The sequence below is a fragment of the Engystomops pustulosus genome, chromosome 9 (assembly GCF_040894005.1).
Source record: "Engystomops pustulosus chromosome 9, aEngPut4.maternal, whole genome shotgun sequence".
Classification (NCBI taxonomy): Eukaryota; Metazoa; Chordata; class Amphibia; order Anura; family Leptodactylidae; genus Engystomops; species Engystomops pustulosus.
Window position 1 is genome coordinate 87,963,349 of NC_092419.1, and position 18,706 is coordinate 87,982,054.

Below are 18,706 nucleotides of genomic sequence, written 5' to 3' on the forward strand. Positions count from 1 at the left end.
ACCCTTACGCTCACAAAGAGTTTATGTAGGCACCAAAATTAACACACAAAATGAAGCCAGGCGTGGCTGTGTAGTGTCCAGGCCAAGTAACTGTAGTTCTTCTCCCATTGAAGTAAATTGGAGTTGAGCGGCAGTAACACAGCTCAACCACCACAGAAAGAACTGAGCTTCTTTAGCTCCATTTTTCTATTCTGATTCCAGTACCCGAATAAACTGATTGGGTGTTCACCAATATTGGACAATCTGGTAATGATGACCTATCCCATTTTTGTTGACACCCTTTCCCTTCAATTTAGGAAGAACATGCCCCATATTCATTGCTTCATCTTAGGTTTCCTGCCTAAGGAGCTTTTGGTACAAAAGATGACATGGTAAGGGGAGAGTTGATTTTTACCTTACCTTATTAAAGAGGACCTGTCACCCAAATTTTTGGCACTAGGAGCTGCTTACTAAAGTAAGCAGCTCCTAGTGCAGTGGTTCTCAACCTGTGGGTCGTGACCTGGCGGGGGTCGAACGACCAAAACACAGGGGTCGCCTAAAGCCATCGGAGACACGATTTTATTGCATTTTTCGTCACAAATACAATATTCTTGTACATGGTTTGGGGTCACCGCAACATGAGGAACTGTATTGCGGGGTCACAGCATTAGAAAGGTTGAGAACCACTGTCCTAGTGCTTGAACAAACAAACTCCGGTAACGCTATCTAACACTGCGGCGGGGTACAGTGTAATTGTCGGACAGCTTGCAAAGCTGTCCAACGTATTCATGAGGGGGCGGGGTTGGGGCGTGGTTAGGGGCAGTCACTGCCGGCCTATGGAGCAAGCGGGGTGTTCTGGGGAAGAGGCAGCTCCTTGAACCGCCCCCTCATGAATACATCGGACTGCTTTGCGAGCAGTCCGATGATTACACTGTACCCCGCCGCAGCGTTTGTTCAAGCACTAGGAGCTGCTTACTTTAGTAAGCAGCTCCTAGTGCCGAAAATTTGGGTGACAGGTCCTTGCTCAGATACTGTACTGTAGCAGATGTGGTTCAATCAGTCCCAAAAAAGCCGCAACCTAAGCCACCGCTCACACACAAAAAAATCACATCATTGCCTTTTAAGTCACATTCTGGGGACAGAAGACGATGATGGCAATGAATTTGGGGATAGAAATGTATTTAATGGCTGCCCATAGATAGGACTCGGAATAGGAAAATCAGCGTGATGACACAAAATCAGGTATTTATAAGAGCTAAAATAACAATACCTATGATGCACTATACAGAAACAAATGATACTTTCAAATTTTATAAACTACATCTTTATCTTCTCAAATTCTGGTACAAAGATTCTGAAATGAAAAAAAGCCAAAACTCCTTTTTAAGCTAAAAAAATCAGAATTCTAACATCACTGATTTTAGGGTGTTGGCTTTGACCCCAGTGTTTTTCCTTTATTATGATTCAACTGAACAAAATTAAAAAGGAATTTCAACTAAAATGGATTTCTTTGAATTTCTAGGAATTACTTTTATGCTTCAAATGACATTATAGTCACACAAATGACAAACACAACCCTAAGACAGGGCAACAGCAAAATAAAAATGTACTTGTAAACTAGTTTATTGACTTTGATGAATAATCCCTTAGTGATTCATGGACAAATAAAATGCCTCCTCCTGGCACCATCACACATATCCTTCTGCTACGGCTTAATTGCCCTGCACATCTTGTTCATAGTTTATACCCATGAGGTTCCATGTTCATTCATTAGGCACACAAATATTTTCATTGCATATGTTAAGTCATAGAAAATCGATGCCAGTAACATACTTGCTGGAATATTATAGTTTTTTTTTTTAATGACTTCTTGTTTGGAAATTCCTGATTTCCCTATGCGAAAATCCATGCCTGCATTTCTATCCAGCTAAAATGTACAATGGGCATGATTCCTAGGTTACTCTCTGTCATCCAAAAATATCTATCCTGGTGTTTAAAGAGTATTTCCACTTAAAAATATTTATACTAGGATTTAGCAAGATCCAAACACCCCTTTATATTTTTAATCTATTTTACTTTCTTTTTTTCTTTTAGGAGACAAACGGTCACTTTGTCGTCCAAGCTCCAAGCTTTCCATATCGATGGTTCAATTGTCATCAATTTCATTTCCTGCATTGTAACTAACAAGGTTAAAGGAGGGTTTCCTTACTAATTTTCTTTTTTCTCTGGACATTCGTTGGATGGAGCAGTCATTTAGTGCCCCAAATCATACTTTACCAAGTCCCTTCATGGGTGCTATAAAAAAACCTTTATATTTAATTAATAATTCCTTTATTTATATAGCGCACACAGATTACACAGTGCTTGCCAAATCAGTCCCTGTCCCCATGGGGCTCACAAGCTAATAAACCTACCAATATGTTTTGGAGTGTGGGAGGAAAGCGGAGGAACCAGAGGAAACCCATGCAAACTCGGAGAGAACATACAAACTCTTTGCAGATGTTGACTCTGGGACTTGAACCCAGGATCCCAGTGCTGCAAAACTGTAGTGATAACCACTGTGCCACCGTGCTGCCCATAATTTACTTGAGATGAGTCTGATGAGGTGCATCGGATCCATCTCCTGTTCTCGCCGTGTCTGCACAGTACTTCAATGAAGACGTAGCAGTACAACCCGGCTTCATTGCGCCAGCGCCGTAACTACAGCTCATGTGCAGTACAGACAGCACTGGAACAAGGTAAGTATAAACATAAAAGATGGGGGTAGTACACGGGCAGCACTGGAATAAGGTAAGTATAAACGTAAAATATTAACCGTTTGGCATTCCATTACAACTGAGCAAACTTTTTTTTTTCATAGCGCTCACATAGGGAGTGGCTAAAGGATTATATGGGACACAAACCCACCGGTCCATAAGGACTCGTGGGTGGTTTAGTGTCCCAAATTGCCCTGACTGTTCTTCTTTAACTAAATGCACCACATGTGAATAGAGCAGTGGTGCACAAATTTGGTCACCTGTTTATTAATTTGTATGGAAGTTTCAAGTCATTTATTTCTAACAGACCCTTAATAGTAAATAGAGTGATGGTCCTGAAGGCACGCCAGTTCTCTATTCATAAACCACATCTTCACTCTGCTACACAATGGGACCAGGCACCAAGCCCCCCATCCTCAAACCACGGAATTGCTCCCAAACATATTCAGTACCACAAGAAAAATAAGGAGTCACTCAATTCTCCAATAAAATTATATAGAATTTTTATTTCATTAACATATTTAAAATTAATTACAATGGATGTTAAATGGAGGATATCCAATACTAATGGTCTGAGTAAACTGTCCTCCCTACTAACACAAAGGGTATATTCACCATAGACATATCACAATTATTTACTTGTTTCCCCAGTAACTTAGTAAAGTGCAGCCGACTCAGGGGGTGTCTGGGAGCTGTCCCTACCTACACCACATTATGGGTAAGACACTGTTCTTTTACTTAAAGTTTCACCAAGATTAATTACTATACATAGTAGGTGTTTTTCCAGGCAAGTCTGCACTTTACTAAGTTACTGGGGAAACAAGTAAATAATTGTGATATGTCTATGGTGAATATACCCTTTGTGTTAGTAGGGAGGACAGTTTACTCAGACCATTAGTATTGGATATCCTCCATTTAACATCCATTGTAATTAATTTTAAATATGTTAATGAAATAAAAATTCTATATAATTTTATTGGAGAATTGAGTGACTCCTTATTTTTCTTGTGGTACTGAGTTCTCTATTCATGTAGGGTACCCGGGAATGCTTGCAGAGTGGTTACTGGGCCCCCCGATGGTCATAACCCCAAGTGATCAGGCATTTTTCACCCTCTAAGTGCATAGAAAAAACAATCCTAAAGGGAGACCCTTTTAGGAAAATTAGACTTTGGTTCTCTCTTTTTCAAAGTTTCATGCACTCATGCACTTGTTTGAACAATCTATCTGCTGACCCTTTTGTTTCTAGAGTTATGACATTTTATGTTAAGAACCTACTTCTCAGACATCTTCCTCAGCAGCAACGAAGCGTGAGAAAACTGATCTCTTCCTCTCTTTGCTCTAAAGCTGGGTCAGTTATAACCTCCCCTCACTCCCCATGATGCCCTGTGTTCTTTTATAAATGTAACTCATCAGTGAGATTACTACAAGTAGATCCACTAAGCTCTAGTGATGGGTCATTCGCAAACGAGCCTGCAAAAGAGCCGGCTCATTTGCGTGAATAACCTGAGTCGGCTCACCTCAGTGAGCCTACGACTCACTAAACCCTGCCCCTAAACGGCTCACCATGCCACGGTTTTCCCGATAATAACGGGTTAAACGTGGAGTGGTGCGCGGGGCCTGACTTGCCTCCAGCTCCCTATTATATATTTAATAGGATGCCATTCAGGAGCCAGAATAGCCGGCTATTCTTAGTGAGCGGAGCCTAATGAACCAGCTCACTAAGAAGAGCCGGAATTCCCAGCTCGTCCGAGAAGCGGAAGAGTTCTGCGCATGCACAGTAGCTCCGGTCTTGGAGATGTGGCCATGCAGCTGCGGCCTGCGTTCTGCGCATGCGTGAAGATCTCAGGGTAGGAGGAGCAAAGAGGCTACTTGGGTAGTGGAGTAGATACGACGTGTAGCCTCATGTCCGGCTACTACATGCCCCAGTAGCTGCTTTACAAAATTTACATATTAGGGCAATAAAGTTTTCAAAAAGATAGCGGGGACGTGAGGATTAGCTCTTAAAAGGGCTATCTTCACGTTCTATACATGCACCTACCACCCGTTCTACCTTTGTAGATAAAATCGTGGTGGTAGGTTCCCTTTAAAGGAAACCTACCACTACGGATCTACCTATAAAGGTAGATCCTGTGGTAGGTGCCTCTAATGTATGTAAGGATAGCCCTTTTTAGGGCTAATCCTTTACTCCCCTCTGTCTTTTCTAATCTTTAATCAGAGTAATATGCAAATTTTCTAAAGAGGCTACTAGGACGTGGAGTACCTGGAGCTGAGGGTACACGGCGCGGCTATTCCATGCCTCTGTAGACTCTTTGATCCTCCTACCCAGACATCTTCAGCATGTAGCTACAAGGAGCTGCGCACACTCGTCCATAAACCCCGAGTTCTGCACATGCGCAGTAGCTCCGGCTTTGGAGGAGAGATTGCACAGCCGCCAGCCTGTGTTTTGTGCATGTGCAGAACTCTGGCTCCGCGGACGAGTGCACGCAGCTCCTTGTAGCAACATGCTGAAGATGTCTGGGTAGGAGGATCAAAGAGGCTACTGGGGTGTGGAGTAGCCGCGCCGTGTAGCATCAGCTCCAGCTACTCCAACACCCAGTAGCCTCTTTAGAAAATTTGCATATTACCCTGATTACAGATTAGCACAGACAGAGGGGGGTAAAAGATTAGCCCTAAAAAGGGATATCCTTACATTCGTTAGATACACCTACCACCGGATCTACCTTAATAGGTAGATGCGTAATGGTAGGTTTCCTTTAAAGGTTTAGTTAGTCTTTAAAGGAAATCTACCATCATAATCCATCATGATAAACCAGGGACACTTACTCATAGATCCAGACACTGTGACTGTGGTAATCGTCTTATATTTGTTATCCATGGCCTCCTTCCTTCTAAAATCAACTTTAAATATTACATTAATGAGCCTGAGGGGTTTTACCAGAGCTCCTCAGCGTTGTAGATTCATAGGCTGCTCTCTTAGCATTCTCTTTTCCTGATGTAATCTCACACAGCAGAGGAAAGTTCAGCACACAGTGGGAGGGGGGTATTTCTCCTGCACAGTGTAACAGCCTGTAAAGCTACAGCATGGAGGTACACTGGTAACACTTCTGATTCATTAGCACAATTATAAAAGATGATTTTAGAAGGAAGGAGGCCATGGTTAACAAATATAAATTTACCACCGTCACAGTGCCTGGATATGTGAGTAGGTGATGGATTTTGTAGGGCAGAGTACAATAGACAGTACTAGCGACAATGGTCAAGATGAATCCAGGTGGACTAAATCCTATATCCTTTATGTTTATGCCAGCTACTCCTTTTATTATATACATCTTTACGGGTATCAGAAATCCGTATCCAAATGAATGATGCTGATAAACTCAGCACTGGGCTCTATATAGGAGGGACCACGTCCCATGTGAATTGGCGCAGTGACAGCTCCATTTACACGGCTGAAGATGTGTATACAGACAGAATTAGCAAATTACCCGTAGACTAATCACTTTTTCACCCAAGGCACACTCACATCGTGAATCCTTCTGAGATAATACATAGCAGACACTTGAGATCATCTGAGTTCAGCTTCTAAACTCTGATCAAATCCGTGCCAAAGTACAGCTGACTACAATTATAATTATCACAACTACCGAATTCAACTTCGCAAAACAAAAATTCTCGCTCGACACACCACGCTAGTCGCTGTTAAATATGCTCCAAATTAAGCGGAAAACATCATGGACAGAAGAAGGGAATCAACAGATTTAAGATGGTGCCCTAAAGCAAAATGTATGGCCCTATTTACACCAGTATTGTAAATCTTCAGCGCTGCCAAGAGAGACTCCAAGTGAAAGCCTCTTGGAAGAAAACCATGTGTTTATTCATGCTGCTAAACCTGGCTATGCTTACGCTAGTGGGTCATCATAGTGGAACATACCCTCATGAGGTAAGACGTCCCCCCTTCCCCCACGCCCGCATCATAACTCCACCACCCACACAGGGGCACCACCCAGGGCTGCCACACAACTGTAATAACATTCACCTATATCCAGTATCTTCATACATATAGTGTATGTTTTTTATTTTCTTATAGTCTTATTTGTCCTATATTATATATATTCTTCTTATATTTTATATTAGAAAGCAGTAGAGGTGTATTATTGCTACGACTGATACATCAATAATGGTTGTTGCTCTGCTCCGGTGCTCTGTTTATTTACTATTACTATGATATAGTAGTAGTAGTAGTAGTAATAGTAGTAGTAATAGTAGTAGTGTGCAGAAATGACAATCAAATCTCAGCTGTGCCAGATACTCAATAAGACAGGAGGGAGAACGTCTAATGATTGTTTTCGACTCCTTGGATAACCTTCACTTTTACTCGTCTGTCAAAAACTAACAGCAATTATATTGTTAAGATCCGTCTTAGCGTTCAGCGCGGTGGATGCACAGTACAAATCGCAAACTCCTGTCTCATCAATGGAAGCTATATGGAGGCTTTTCTGCGTAACTCCAGGATTTCCCTCCTCGCACCTCCTCCAGCCGCATTTTCATAGCATTAGCCGCTCTGAGGTCTGTGTTTGCCAGTGTACACAGGGCGCCTGTATGTTTAGATTGTAAATAGAATAACAGTGCCATCACTGTAGTCTATGCACATTCTTCAACATTAAAGATGAAGTGACTGTGCCCCGCGTTTACTAATCATCGACGTAACAGATCGCCTTTCATTGGGATCCGGTATTCATGGCAAGCACGCTGCCTGAAGTTCACTGTAGCATCACTACTGCACATGTAAGGATCTTACGACATCACCCATTTCAAGGTTTCGTTCATGGCACCTACAGAACAGACTGTAATTCGTAACGTAACGTAATGACCTGTATTTAGCGATCTGTCATGAGGCTCATACTTGGCTATGAAGCGTCAGCACACGGGGGGAAGAACAAGCACATTTCTTGCATCGCTTGGAATAATTGTTACATTTACGAGACGCCTGGATCAGTTTGTGAGCCGATCAAAAAAAATTACGGGGTCATTACGTCTATGTTTAGCTTTCGAGTTTTCGTAATTTCGATGGCAGGGGTGCTTTTATTCACTATCCACCTGCAGCATAGTAACTGCAGAGCTCCAAATCACATTAGCACACAGTCTGGGGAGGCTACGACCAAAACAGACCCACTGCAAAAGACATTCCTGACATTCCCCCAAATTACAGCAAAAGTCTTATCAAATTTCCACTGTTAGAAAGTTGCCCGTCTGTGATGTTTCATCCTGCATCCCCAATGTAAAGCTCACCGGTGTCCTAGCATTGCTCTCATTGGACTCTGACAAGCAGCTTTCTGCACCTGCCTTTCAGTTTAGACGAAACTTTTCAGTTTCTTGAGATACAACACATTGGGTCTCGATCTAATGGGGGGTCACACTATCTAACGACTTTCACCCAGGCACCTCAAGACATTGATCCGATCTCAATGTACATAGAATACATCTGTCAATTTCATAAACATACGGATATATGCAAACGCTGGAATCATTTTACATTGCATTACTACGACTGTGTATTTACTATACTGTAAAGATTTGGCAGAGGTACAACACATTGTAAACTAACGGGGGTGACACATCTAATGACTTTCACCCAGGCACCTCAAGACATCCCGATCCCGATGTACATAAGGGACATCTGTCTGTTAATTTAATACAGATATATACAAACACTAAATTCTGGAAACATTTTCTATTGCATTACTCTTACTACTGTGCATTTACTATACTGTACAGACTTGGCAGAGAGAACTTGGCTACAACTTTATATTAGGACTAATATTTATTTCCATGGATCATGTAAATATATGCAATCAGTGGATATAAATTGCCAGGATGGGCACAATTTTGCCATCTTTTCGTTTATGGGATGCTTTGAAAGTCTTGTGTATGAATGGAGAATTGTAATCATGATAAAGATGGAATTGAAGAATTCTTGTCAAGTTCCTCCAGCTAGTAGATATGAGTCATAGTAGTGAACAGTAGTAGTGGTTTGTTGTGGTCATTTCTAGCATCGTGCACTTACCTGCGATAATTGCTGGGGACCTCTGCCCTCCCTCGGCTCTGAGCCAAACTTGTAAGGTGAAAGTGTCCCCTGGCACCTCATTACCTGTCTTGAGGCGCAGCTGGTCCCCGTGCCCAGTGAAATAGAGAGCTCTCTTGGGGGGCACGAAGTCGGCAGAACCTTGGTGCCCCCCTGCCGGCTGCTGATGAGGGTGATGACGGTGGTGATGTAGTCTCAGGTGCTCTAGGCTGGAGAGGGAGCGGCGGCCTCGGGCAAGGCTGGTAGCGCAGATGCCCTCCTGCACGCTGCGCAAACTGCGGCTCTTCCGCACCGTCCTCCGTGCGCGCTGCGCCCGCTCCTCCATGCCACACTGCGAGCCACTTGCCAAGGCTGCATAGAGGAGCCCGAGAGGCAACAGTAAAGTCCAGAGCAGCATCTCCAACTCTTCCCCCCCCTGCGCCCCACTCTTTTCTCCCGATCTGCCAGCTTTGGGCGCTATCCTCCTGGCTGTGGGCACTTGTCCTGTGGCGCAGGATCAGGGGATTACCACACAAGGTGTCCTGCTCTCCTCATCCAGTAGCTTCCACACAGTTTATTCTCTTTAGACATAGAATTAAGGAGGACCCCCCACCCCTTCCCCAATATCCCACAATGAGATGCTGAGTCCTCCCCCCCCTCAAAAAAAGGATGCTTCAGCTGAACATTTTTTGCCTTCTTTATAAGCTTTAAGCCCACACTGTCCCCTTAGCCCCCTCCTCTCTCCTCCTTACAAAATGAAAGAGAAGCCCCCTCCTAGGATGAGTAAACAAGAATATGCTAATCTACTCCAGGGTGCTCCACCTTCCCATTCCTAGGAAAGTGTCTGATCAATGAGGATCCAGGGCAGGCTGGGGATGGCTTCTCACACATCACATCCATTCAGGTAGCAGAGATGTGAGCAGGCAGTGTCCCCTCTTATCCTGCTGCTGCCTCCCCACTTTCCATGCTCATCCCTGTCCACAGCACATTCCTGCTTCTTCTGCTCCCCCCCCTCCTTCTCCTGGCTGGGAGGAAAAAGCTACTACTACTGCTGGAGATGTGTGCACACTCCTCATGCCCTCTCACAGAGTCCTGAAACTTGATTCTTTTCTGCAAATAACATTCTTTATCCTTCCTTCCCCCTTACTTTTTTAGGTTCTTTAAACTTCCATGACCCCCCCCCCCCCTCTCTTCCCTCCCTGACTTTACCCCTCTTCCTCCAGTTCACTTGTAGTAGGCAGACTTTGCATCAAAGGGTCCCCATAGGATGAAGAAAGGCATTGCCCTAGTCCTTCACATCACGCTTGTATTTTATTTCAATATTTTATTGAAATCAAATATTGAAAAAAAAAGTCATTTGTATGCAGAGGAAAAAAATATTTACCCCTCCCCTGCTAAAGGCAAAAAGTGTCTATCCTGAAGATTGGGTCTCTCCTATGTTTGCAGCACAGGTAATAATCTCCCTTGCTTGGTGTTTTGTGGATCTGTTTTTTTTTTTCCTAGAGTGGGACGTTTTTTTTTTCTTTTCCCTTTTAACTCATGCTTGTATTCTATTTTCACTCATAAAGTGATCTCTGCGGCTCCCCCTAATGGCCAAACATGGATTTGATTCACAGGTTTATTCATGGCAATCAGTGAAATGAACATGACCAATCAAATAAGAGGAGGTAATAGACATATGGGATGCAATTTTTGGGTGTTTGACCAGAATTGTAAGGGTCTGTTCACATTTGCATTTAAGGATCCATGGTAGTTTCTATCGTTATTCATGGGAAAAGGGGTGATTCATAAAGCAATTGCCCACCCCCCCAAAAGAAAAATAAATTAGACACTAAGAAATCACAGTTAAATGTGGTTTATGTGGTCAGAGGTATTTTATCCATAGGTAAAAGGGAAGCAGGACTCCCCCCATTAGTCCAAACTTCCATCTGCATCCTCAGGTAGTAGACAGGGGGGAGAGGCTGTGACAATAACAATCTGCGGCAAAATTACAGAGAGAAGCTACAATTATAATAAAAGATTATTTCTGACAGTGGCTTTTTTACAAAAATAAAATTATCTCTGCCAGAAAATTCCCTTTAGACATTTCTGGGCATCATGAAGATGATACCATTTAATGGGTCACAGACCGGAGAGTTGGCAGCGCTGGACGCCACCAATAGGTTTTTTTATGCTGTCGGACAACCCCTTTAAGATGAGAGTAGTAAAAGCATCAATATAAGGCTACCTGCACACATCCATTTGTTTTTCCTCTGGCCACAAACTCCAACTCATTTTTCCATGTTTGCTCTCAGTTTTTCTTTACAATTATGTCAGTAGCTTGTCCCAGCCCTTGGAGTGTCACATAATCAGCAGATACGGGTGGCACATGGATGACATGTGTTGCATCAGTGTTTTTCACATTCACATAGGGGCTCATTTACTAAGGGGCCGAATCGTTCATTTTCGTCGGGTTTCCCGAAAATTGTGCCGTTTTGCCCCAAGTTTTTGGCGCACGCAATCGGATTGTGTCGCATCGGTGCCGGGTTTCATGCAACGGAAATCGGGAGGCGTGGCTGTCGGAAAACCCGACAGATTCGGAAAAACCGTGGTATTTGAAAAAAAAATGTGTCGCTTGACACGCACTTGCATGAACAAGGAAGAAGAAGGTAACCTCCGGTGGACCTCGGCGCAGCAGCGACACCTAGTGGTTTGCTTTGCGTGGTCTCAATGAAAAAATGTAAACATTTATAGTTACCTCTATGTGAGTCCGAAGAGGCACATCAGCGCTTGTACAGTGAATCCATGGTGTACTACGCCGGCTTCACTAAACGCAACGTTCAGGCACTGGGAGCTCCAGTGGTGAAGTGCAAGGTGAAGGTGGACTATCTTCTTTGCCTCTGATTCTACCTCCATGTTTCCATATGTGTTCTGGTGCTTCCCTCATCTACTGTTTATTCTCTAGAAGTATTGTATCATTTATAAGAATTAGTGTATTTAGCAAAATTATTAACTTTGTGTACAAACCTTGCAGAAAAGTGTAACGCAAATATATCGACCCATCACTAGCGATGAACGGACGATCGGTGCGGGAAGGGTGCACCATACATGAGGCAGGTTGAGCCCCTTGCCTCAGACGGCACCATCAGCAAAATGAAGGGCAACATTAGCTGTGCAGTCACCTGCGACAAAGCAGGACCTGTCTCTTAACACCTAATGTCAACATGGGTGTGAGACATTGCTTGCAACCATTACTAACTCACTTATTTAAAAAAATAACCTAATATACAGGCAGTCCTCGGGTTACATACAAGATAGGTTCCATAGGTTTGTTCTTAAGTTGAATTTGTATGCAAGTTGAAACTGTATATTTTATAATTGTAGATCCAGAATTTTTTTTTTTTTTGGAGTTTCAAAATTTTTTGCTGTGATTGGACCAAAGATTATCAGTAAAGCTTCATTACAGACACCTTACAGCTGATCATTGCAGTCTGGGACTATAGTAACATCCAGAGAGCTTCACCAGAGGTCACAGTGGGCAGAGGGGTCTGTCTGTAACTAGGGGTCATCTGTAAGTCAGGTGCCCTTAAGTAGGGGACCGACTGTATAACTACTGGAGAGGGCAGAGGAGGGTGCCTCAGGCAGCAAATAATTAAGGTTCACTCCTGGGTGCTAGTGTTAACTGCCTAAATACGGCTGGTCATTTAAAGGGCTGAGACCGCACACAATGGCACTAACATGTGGGCAAAGCAGCACATCACCATTTTTAGGGAGGGTGCCCCAAAGAGGTTGCACCCGGGTCAATTGTGGTGTGTGGCCAAAGCCAGTATTCAATTGTGGGCGTTAACAGAAGGGGTGGGGGGTTTTGCTTGTCTCTGTACGAACCTGAACTTCGAAGTTGGGGTCCACTTAACACTACCCATCACCCATACATACAAAGTATCCTTATCTGGCATCCAGTTCTCATGCTCAGTCAGGTTAGTCTGAAAGTAAACGAGGATTATATTCATCTGTGGTTCCCTCCCTTGTTTCCTGTCCATGATCCTACGTGAATCCCAAAGATTTCTACTCTAGGAAAAACAAATATGCATGCGCTTTTTAATAAACAATTACTGAAATTGCGTAGTAGAGTGTATGTCAAGTTATGTCACCCCGGCGCTGCCAAGATTACATTGAGTCGTGGATGCTTTGGAATAGATTACAGCAAATTGCATCATCACAAATGGTAAATTACCCCAATTAGGTCATGAATCAGGGTAAACAAACAGACTGAGTGTATTACAATGTAATCATACATACGTTAATCATCAAATACATTTACAAGCCAGAACTCATTCAAGAACTGGATGCTTTTCCTCCCATATGTTTCACTCATTTCCAGGTTACAGTCAATTGCAATATTTTGCTACACATAACAGTGAAGAAAATTTCTTAAACGGCCAATAAAAGTCAATTTTATAGAAAAAAAACATTTTATAGTTTAAAAGGCGGATCATGAGAGGAGGGTTCTGTATGGTGTCCATCTACTTGGACCGCACCGATCACAAGAACCGAGTCTTCTGTGAGAATAAACATGCAGTTTTTCTGCAGTCTTGTTTCATTCAAGTGGATGTAATTGAGCTACAATACCAGGCACAACCACTAAATAATGTAGGGCGCTGTATCTGGTGTAGAGTGGAGAGGGTGCAAGTGTAGGGTTGTTGGAAGATGAACACCCATTAAAGCGGTTGTCCGAGACTAAGTAAAAAAAAATTAGGTGGCAAGGGGGGTCCATGTCCCAGTGACTGATACAGCGCTGGGATAGGGGTCAGGTGGGCGTGGCCGACTGACTGGAAGCTGCAAGAGCTGAGCTTCCGAGCCCATAAACAAACAGGGGCAAGGCCTGGAGAGAGCTTGGCGCGGGACAACGGGAGCACCAGACAAGGTAAGTACTAGTTATACTTTTTATGCAGCCCACCCCCAGCCACTTCATTTTTTTTCACCTAGTCCCAGACAGCCCCTTTAATCTAATAATAACCCTTCAAGTCAAATCAATTATGGAGTGACCACCGGAGTTTCCAGTTTTTATTTTACTACAGAATATGTTTGTATTCTTCTTGTTTTTTTAAAATTTAATTATAGTTTTTTTAATCAATGTAGTTGATGAAATTCCTTACTGTAGAGGGGAGGAAAACAGCAGATCTATCATTCTTGAGATGTGCTGCAGTACCCCAGAACAACCACTACACAGTGGATGGCGCTGTCTGGCTTTCATTACTGTGTATCATTGAGGTTGCTTGGTGTCTGAGCTCACTGATCTAAGGTTGATGACTGATGCCAAGGATGGGTCATTAATATGGAGAGTGGAAAACCCCTTTTATGTACTCAATTTTCTCTTGAGAACTCACAGTATTTAGTAGTACACTCTGTGACTCTATAAGGCTGAGTGCTTCCATTAGGTCATTGAATCTAATTTGTTAACCGCCTAAAAGAGGATCAGTCTTCTATTACCACCTGCAGTGTCATATTGTTCTATTCAGGCACGAATACAAGATATAGAATAAAGGGTATACATTCCTTTTTGTAACTTTTGATATATACCTATATACATATGTACATATACATATATACATATACGTATATTTCTGCTTGTAATTTGACCAATAATAATTTCCTTATAAAGTTTTTATTAAAAATATTCTCATGTAGTTAACACTCAAAAGATGTTTACACAATAAAGATAATTTTAACCCCTTAATTTACAATTTTATTCAGTTTTATTGATATTTTAGCTCCTATCACTCAGTGATGGTCAGTGTAAAATTCCAGAGTGTGGGTGGGGACTCTCTAAGCAGACACTTCATGATCCCTCTAGTGCTATGAGATGCTGTGTGCTGAGGATGCTGTGTGCTGACAAAGTATCAGGGTACAGGGTTTATCTACACTTTCATTTAGCTTCTGAACATTCTACTAGTATCAGACACATAGAAAAATAGAGATGATGAGATGGATATAACACACAATGACACCCTGATAACACCTATATACACACACCATACACCGTGTACACATAAAGGCAGAGCTGGATAGGCCCAGCGTGGGCCCTGAATTCAGACACTTACACTCCGGGGAGCGTAGGCCTAGTAAGGTCAGTGATCGGGCGTAAGGTGAGCCTAAGGGGCACTGGAATCGCTGCTATGAGGGGAGAGGAGCCCTGAAATGGATGCTTTGGGGGGAGGTGGGCCCAGGATAGTATCTGTGAGGGTAGAGGGGCCCTTGTGTCTATAATTACTATTTTCGGGACACTATTATTATATTGGCTCCAGTGGAGATATCATGACTATTGCCTATTGGCTATAGTGGGTCCACCAATGTTTTGGCCACTCTATGCACACTTTAACTACATTGTTTACTGTGATGGCACCAGTACAATACTGACTACAGTGGGGGCACAATTGGTAAAGTTCTCACTGTGGGGACACAGTTACCTTATTGTTAATCTACTACAAGGCCTCTGTGATTATATTGGCTATTGTGAGAGCACCATTACGATACCCAATACTGTGTAGTCAGCATTTCATAGTCGCCTACTGTGGGGCACTGTTACTGTATTGGCAACTATAATTAAGTGAGGAACTTAAAATTTTTTGTGTTGCTTAATCTGCAAAGCTACAGAAACACTACACAGCCACACATGGAGCTACAGCCAGAATACCCAGTTATAAATGGAGCTACAGCCACACTACAAAGCCACAAATGGAGCTACAGCCACAGGGTACAGACACCGTACACAGCCACACATGGAACTACAGCCACACTACACAATCATTCATGGAGCTAAAACTGCAGTAGACAGCCATAAATGGAGATATTGCTGCACTTCAGAACCGTACATGAAGTTACAGAGGCACAACAAAGCCAAACATGGAGCTACAGTACATAGTCATTCATGGAGCTACAGCCACACATGGGGCCACATGTATCATAGTTTTGTCCCTCTGTGGTAAATTTTAGAGACATTTGGCGGCTCTTTTTTGCAGCTTATGTATGATCATGGGGCCCCTTTACTTACCCGGTCCTGTCAAGATCCCCGATCCGGACGGTCCGACGAAGATGAAGTCCGAAGGCGATTCACCAAGATCGTGCATCCGAGATCCTGCATGTGTCACTTCCCTGCTGAGGTCCGCCGGAGTTCACCTTCTTCTTCCTGGTGTATGTGAGTGCATGTCTTGCGCCACAGTTTGAGATGTTAAATCCGGTGCGTTGTTGGAATCCGTTGGATCATCCGAGGGCCCGCGCCCCTATTAGTGTCGCGTGAAAGCCGGCACCGATGCGCCAAAGTCCGATTGTGTGCACTAAAAACTCCAGTTAAGCTCGGCGCAAAATTTGGGAAACCCAACAGAAATGCTTTCCGCGGACCCTTACTAAATTTGTCCCCGTGTCTTTTTACATGTGATACATGTTCAATTTTTCCTATCCTGGCATGTGAGGGGTTATATGCAGAAGAGGACACATGCCATGTAAGGAGGTCATATGCAGGAGTGGGCACAAGCCATGTGAGGGGATATATACAGGAGTGGACACAAGCCATGTAAGGGGTTATATACAGGAGAGGACACAAGCCATGTGAGGGGTTATATACAGGAGAGGACACAAGCCATGTGAGGGGTTATATACAAGAGAGGATACAAGCCATGTGAGGGGGTTATATACAGGAGTGGACACAAGCCATGTGAGGGGGTTATATACAGGAGAGGATACAAGACATGTGAGGGGTTATATACAGGAGAGGATACAAGCCATGTGAGGGGGTTATATACAGGAGAGGATACAAGCCATGTGAGGGGTTATATACAGGAGAGGATACAAGCCACGTGAGGGGTTATATACAGGATAGGACACAAGCCATGTGAGGGGTTATATACAGTAGAGGATACAAGTCATGTGAGGGGTTATATAGAGGAGAGGACACAAGTCATGTGAGGGGTTATATACAGGAGAGGACATAAGCCACGTGACGGGGTTATATAAAGGAGAGGACATAAGCCATGTGAGGGGGTTATATACAGGAGAGGATACAAGTCATGTGAGGGGGTTATATACAGGAGAGGACACAAACCATGTGAGGGGGTTATATACAGGAGAGGACACAAGCTATGTGAGGGGTTATATACAGGAGAGGACACAAGCCATGTGAGGGGTTATATACAAGAGAGGATACAGGACATGTGAGGGGTTATATACAAGAGAGGATACAAGTAGAGATGAGCGAGTATACTCGTCCGAGCTTGATGCTCGTTCGAGTATTAAGGTACTCGAAACGGCTCGTTGCTCGGACGAGTATTTCCCCTGCTCGAGATCGAGCATTTAATTAAAAAAACACAGTGAAGAACAATGAAGAATAGAATAAAAACAGTGAACACAGGATCATTTAAGTGAAAAAGACAGTGAAGAACACAGTGAAGAATAGATTACAGATGTTCGGCACATCTGCTTACTTGTCGGAAGATACGCGCGGAACGGCAGCAGGGAGACATCGGGCAGCGCTGGGAGAGACATCGGGCAGCGCTGGGAGAGACATTGGGCAGCGCTGGGAGAGACATCGGGCAGCGCTGGGAGAGACATCGGGCAGCATGGGAGAGACATCGGGCAGCGCTGGGGGAGACATCGGGCAGCGCTGGGGGAGACATCGGGCAGCGTGGGGGAGACATCAGGCAGCACGGGGGAGACATCGGGCAGCACGGGGGAGACATCGGGCAGCACGGGGAGACATCAGTGGAAGAAGAGGAGCGGATCCCGGGACAGCGTATCACCCCGACAAGTAAGCAGATGTGCCGAACATCTGTAATCTATTCTTCACTGTGTTTTTCACTGCGTTTTTCACTTAAATGATCCTGTGCTCACTGTTTTTATTCTATTCTTCACTGTTCTTCACATCTGCTAACTTGTCGGGAGATAATATATGCGCGCCGAACAGTGAAGAATAGATTGCAGATGTTTCCATACATCTGCTAACTTATCAGAAGACATTCTTTTTCAATTAAATAACACATTTTATTCCCGAACCATGGTCCCTTTGAAAAATGTTCGGGTCTCCCATTGACTTCAATGGGGTTCGTTATTCGAGACGAGCACTCGAGCATCTGAAAAAGTTCGTCTCGAATAACGAGCACCCGAGCATTTTAGTGCTCGCTCATCTCTAGATACAAGCCATGTGAGGGGGTTATATACAGGAGGGGACACAAGCCATGTGAGGGGGTTATATACAGGAGGGGACACAAGCCATGTGAGGGGGTTATATACAGGAGAGGATACAAGCCATGTGAGGGGTTATATACAGGAGAGGATACAAGCCACGTGAGGGGTTATATACAGGATAGGACACAAGCCATGTGAGGGGTTATATACAGTAGAGGATACAAGTCATGTGAGGGGTTATATAGAGGAGAGGACACAAGTCATGTGAGGGGTTATATACAGGAGAGGACATAAGCCACGTGACGGGGTTATATAAAGGAGAGGACATAAGCCATGTGAGGGGGTTATATACAGGAGAGGATACAAGTCATGTGAGGGGGTTATATACAGGAGAGGACACAAGCCATGTGATGGGGGTTGTATACAGAAGAGGACACAAGCCATGTGAGGGGTTATATACAGGACAGGATACAAGCCATGTAAGGGGTTATATACAGGAGTGGACACAAGCCATGTGAGGGGTTATATACAGGAGAGGAGACAAGCCATGTGAGGGGTTATATACAGGAGACGACACAAGCCATGTAAGGGGTTATATACAAGAGAGGATACAAGCCATGTGAGGGGGTCATATACAGAAGTGGACACAAGCCATGTGAGGGGGTTATATACAGGAGAGGATACAAGCCATATGAGGGGTTATATACAGGAGAGGACACAAGCCATGTGAGGGGGTTATATACAGGAATGGACA

The 18,706-nt window shown here is 43.8% G+C and overlaps 1 protein-coding gene across 1 annotated transcript in view; it reads right to left on the reverse strand.

Moving 5' to 3' along the window:
• The window catches only part of PAPPA (pappalysin 1), a 192,670-nt gene extending 183,286 nt beyond the window's left edge, over nt 1–9,384 (reverse strand). The window contains exon 1 of the mRNA XM_072125355.1: nt 8,800–9,384. Within this exon, the coding sequence (XP_071981456.1) occupies nt 8,800–9,214 (415 nt within the window). The 5' untranslated portion in view covers nt 9,215–9,384. The remainder of the gene's footprint in view (nt 1–8,799) is intronic.
• Nucleotides 9,385–18,706: the final 9,322 nt, after the last annotated feature.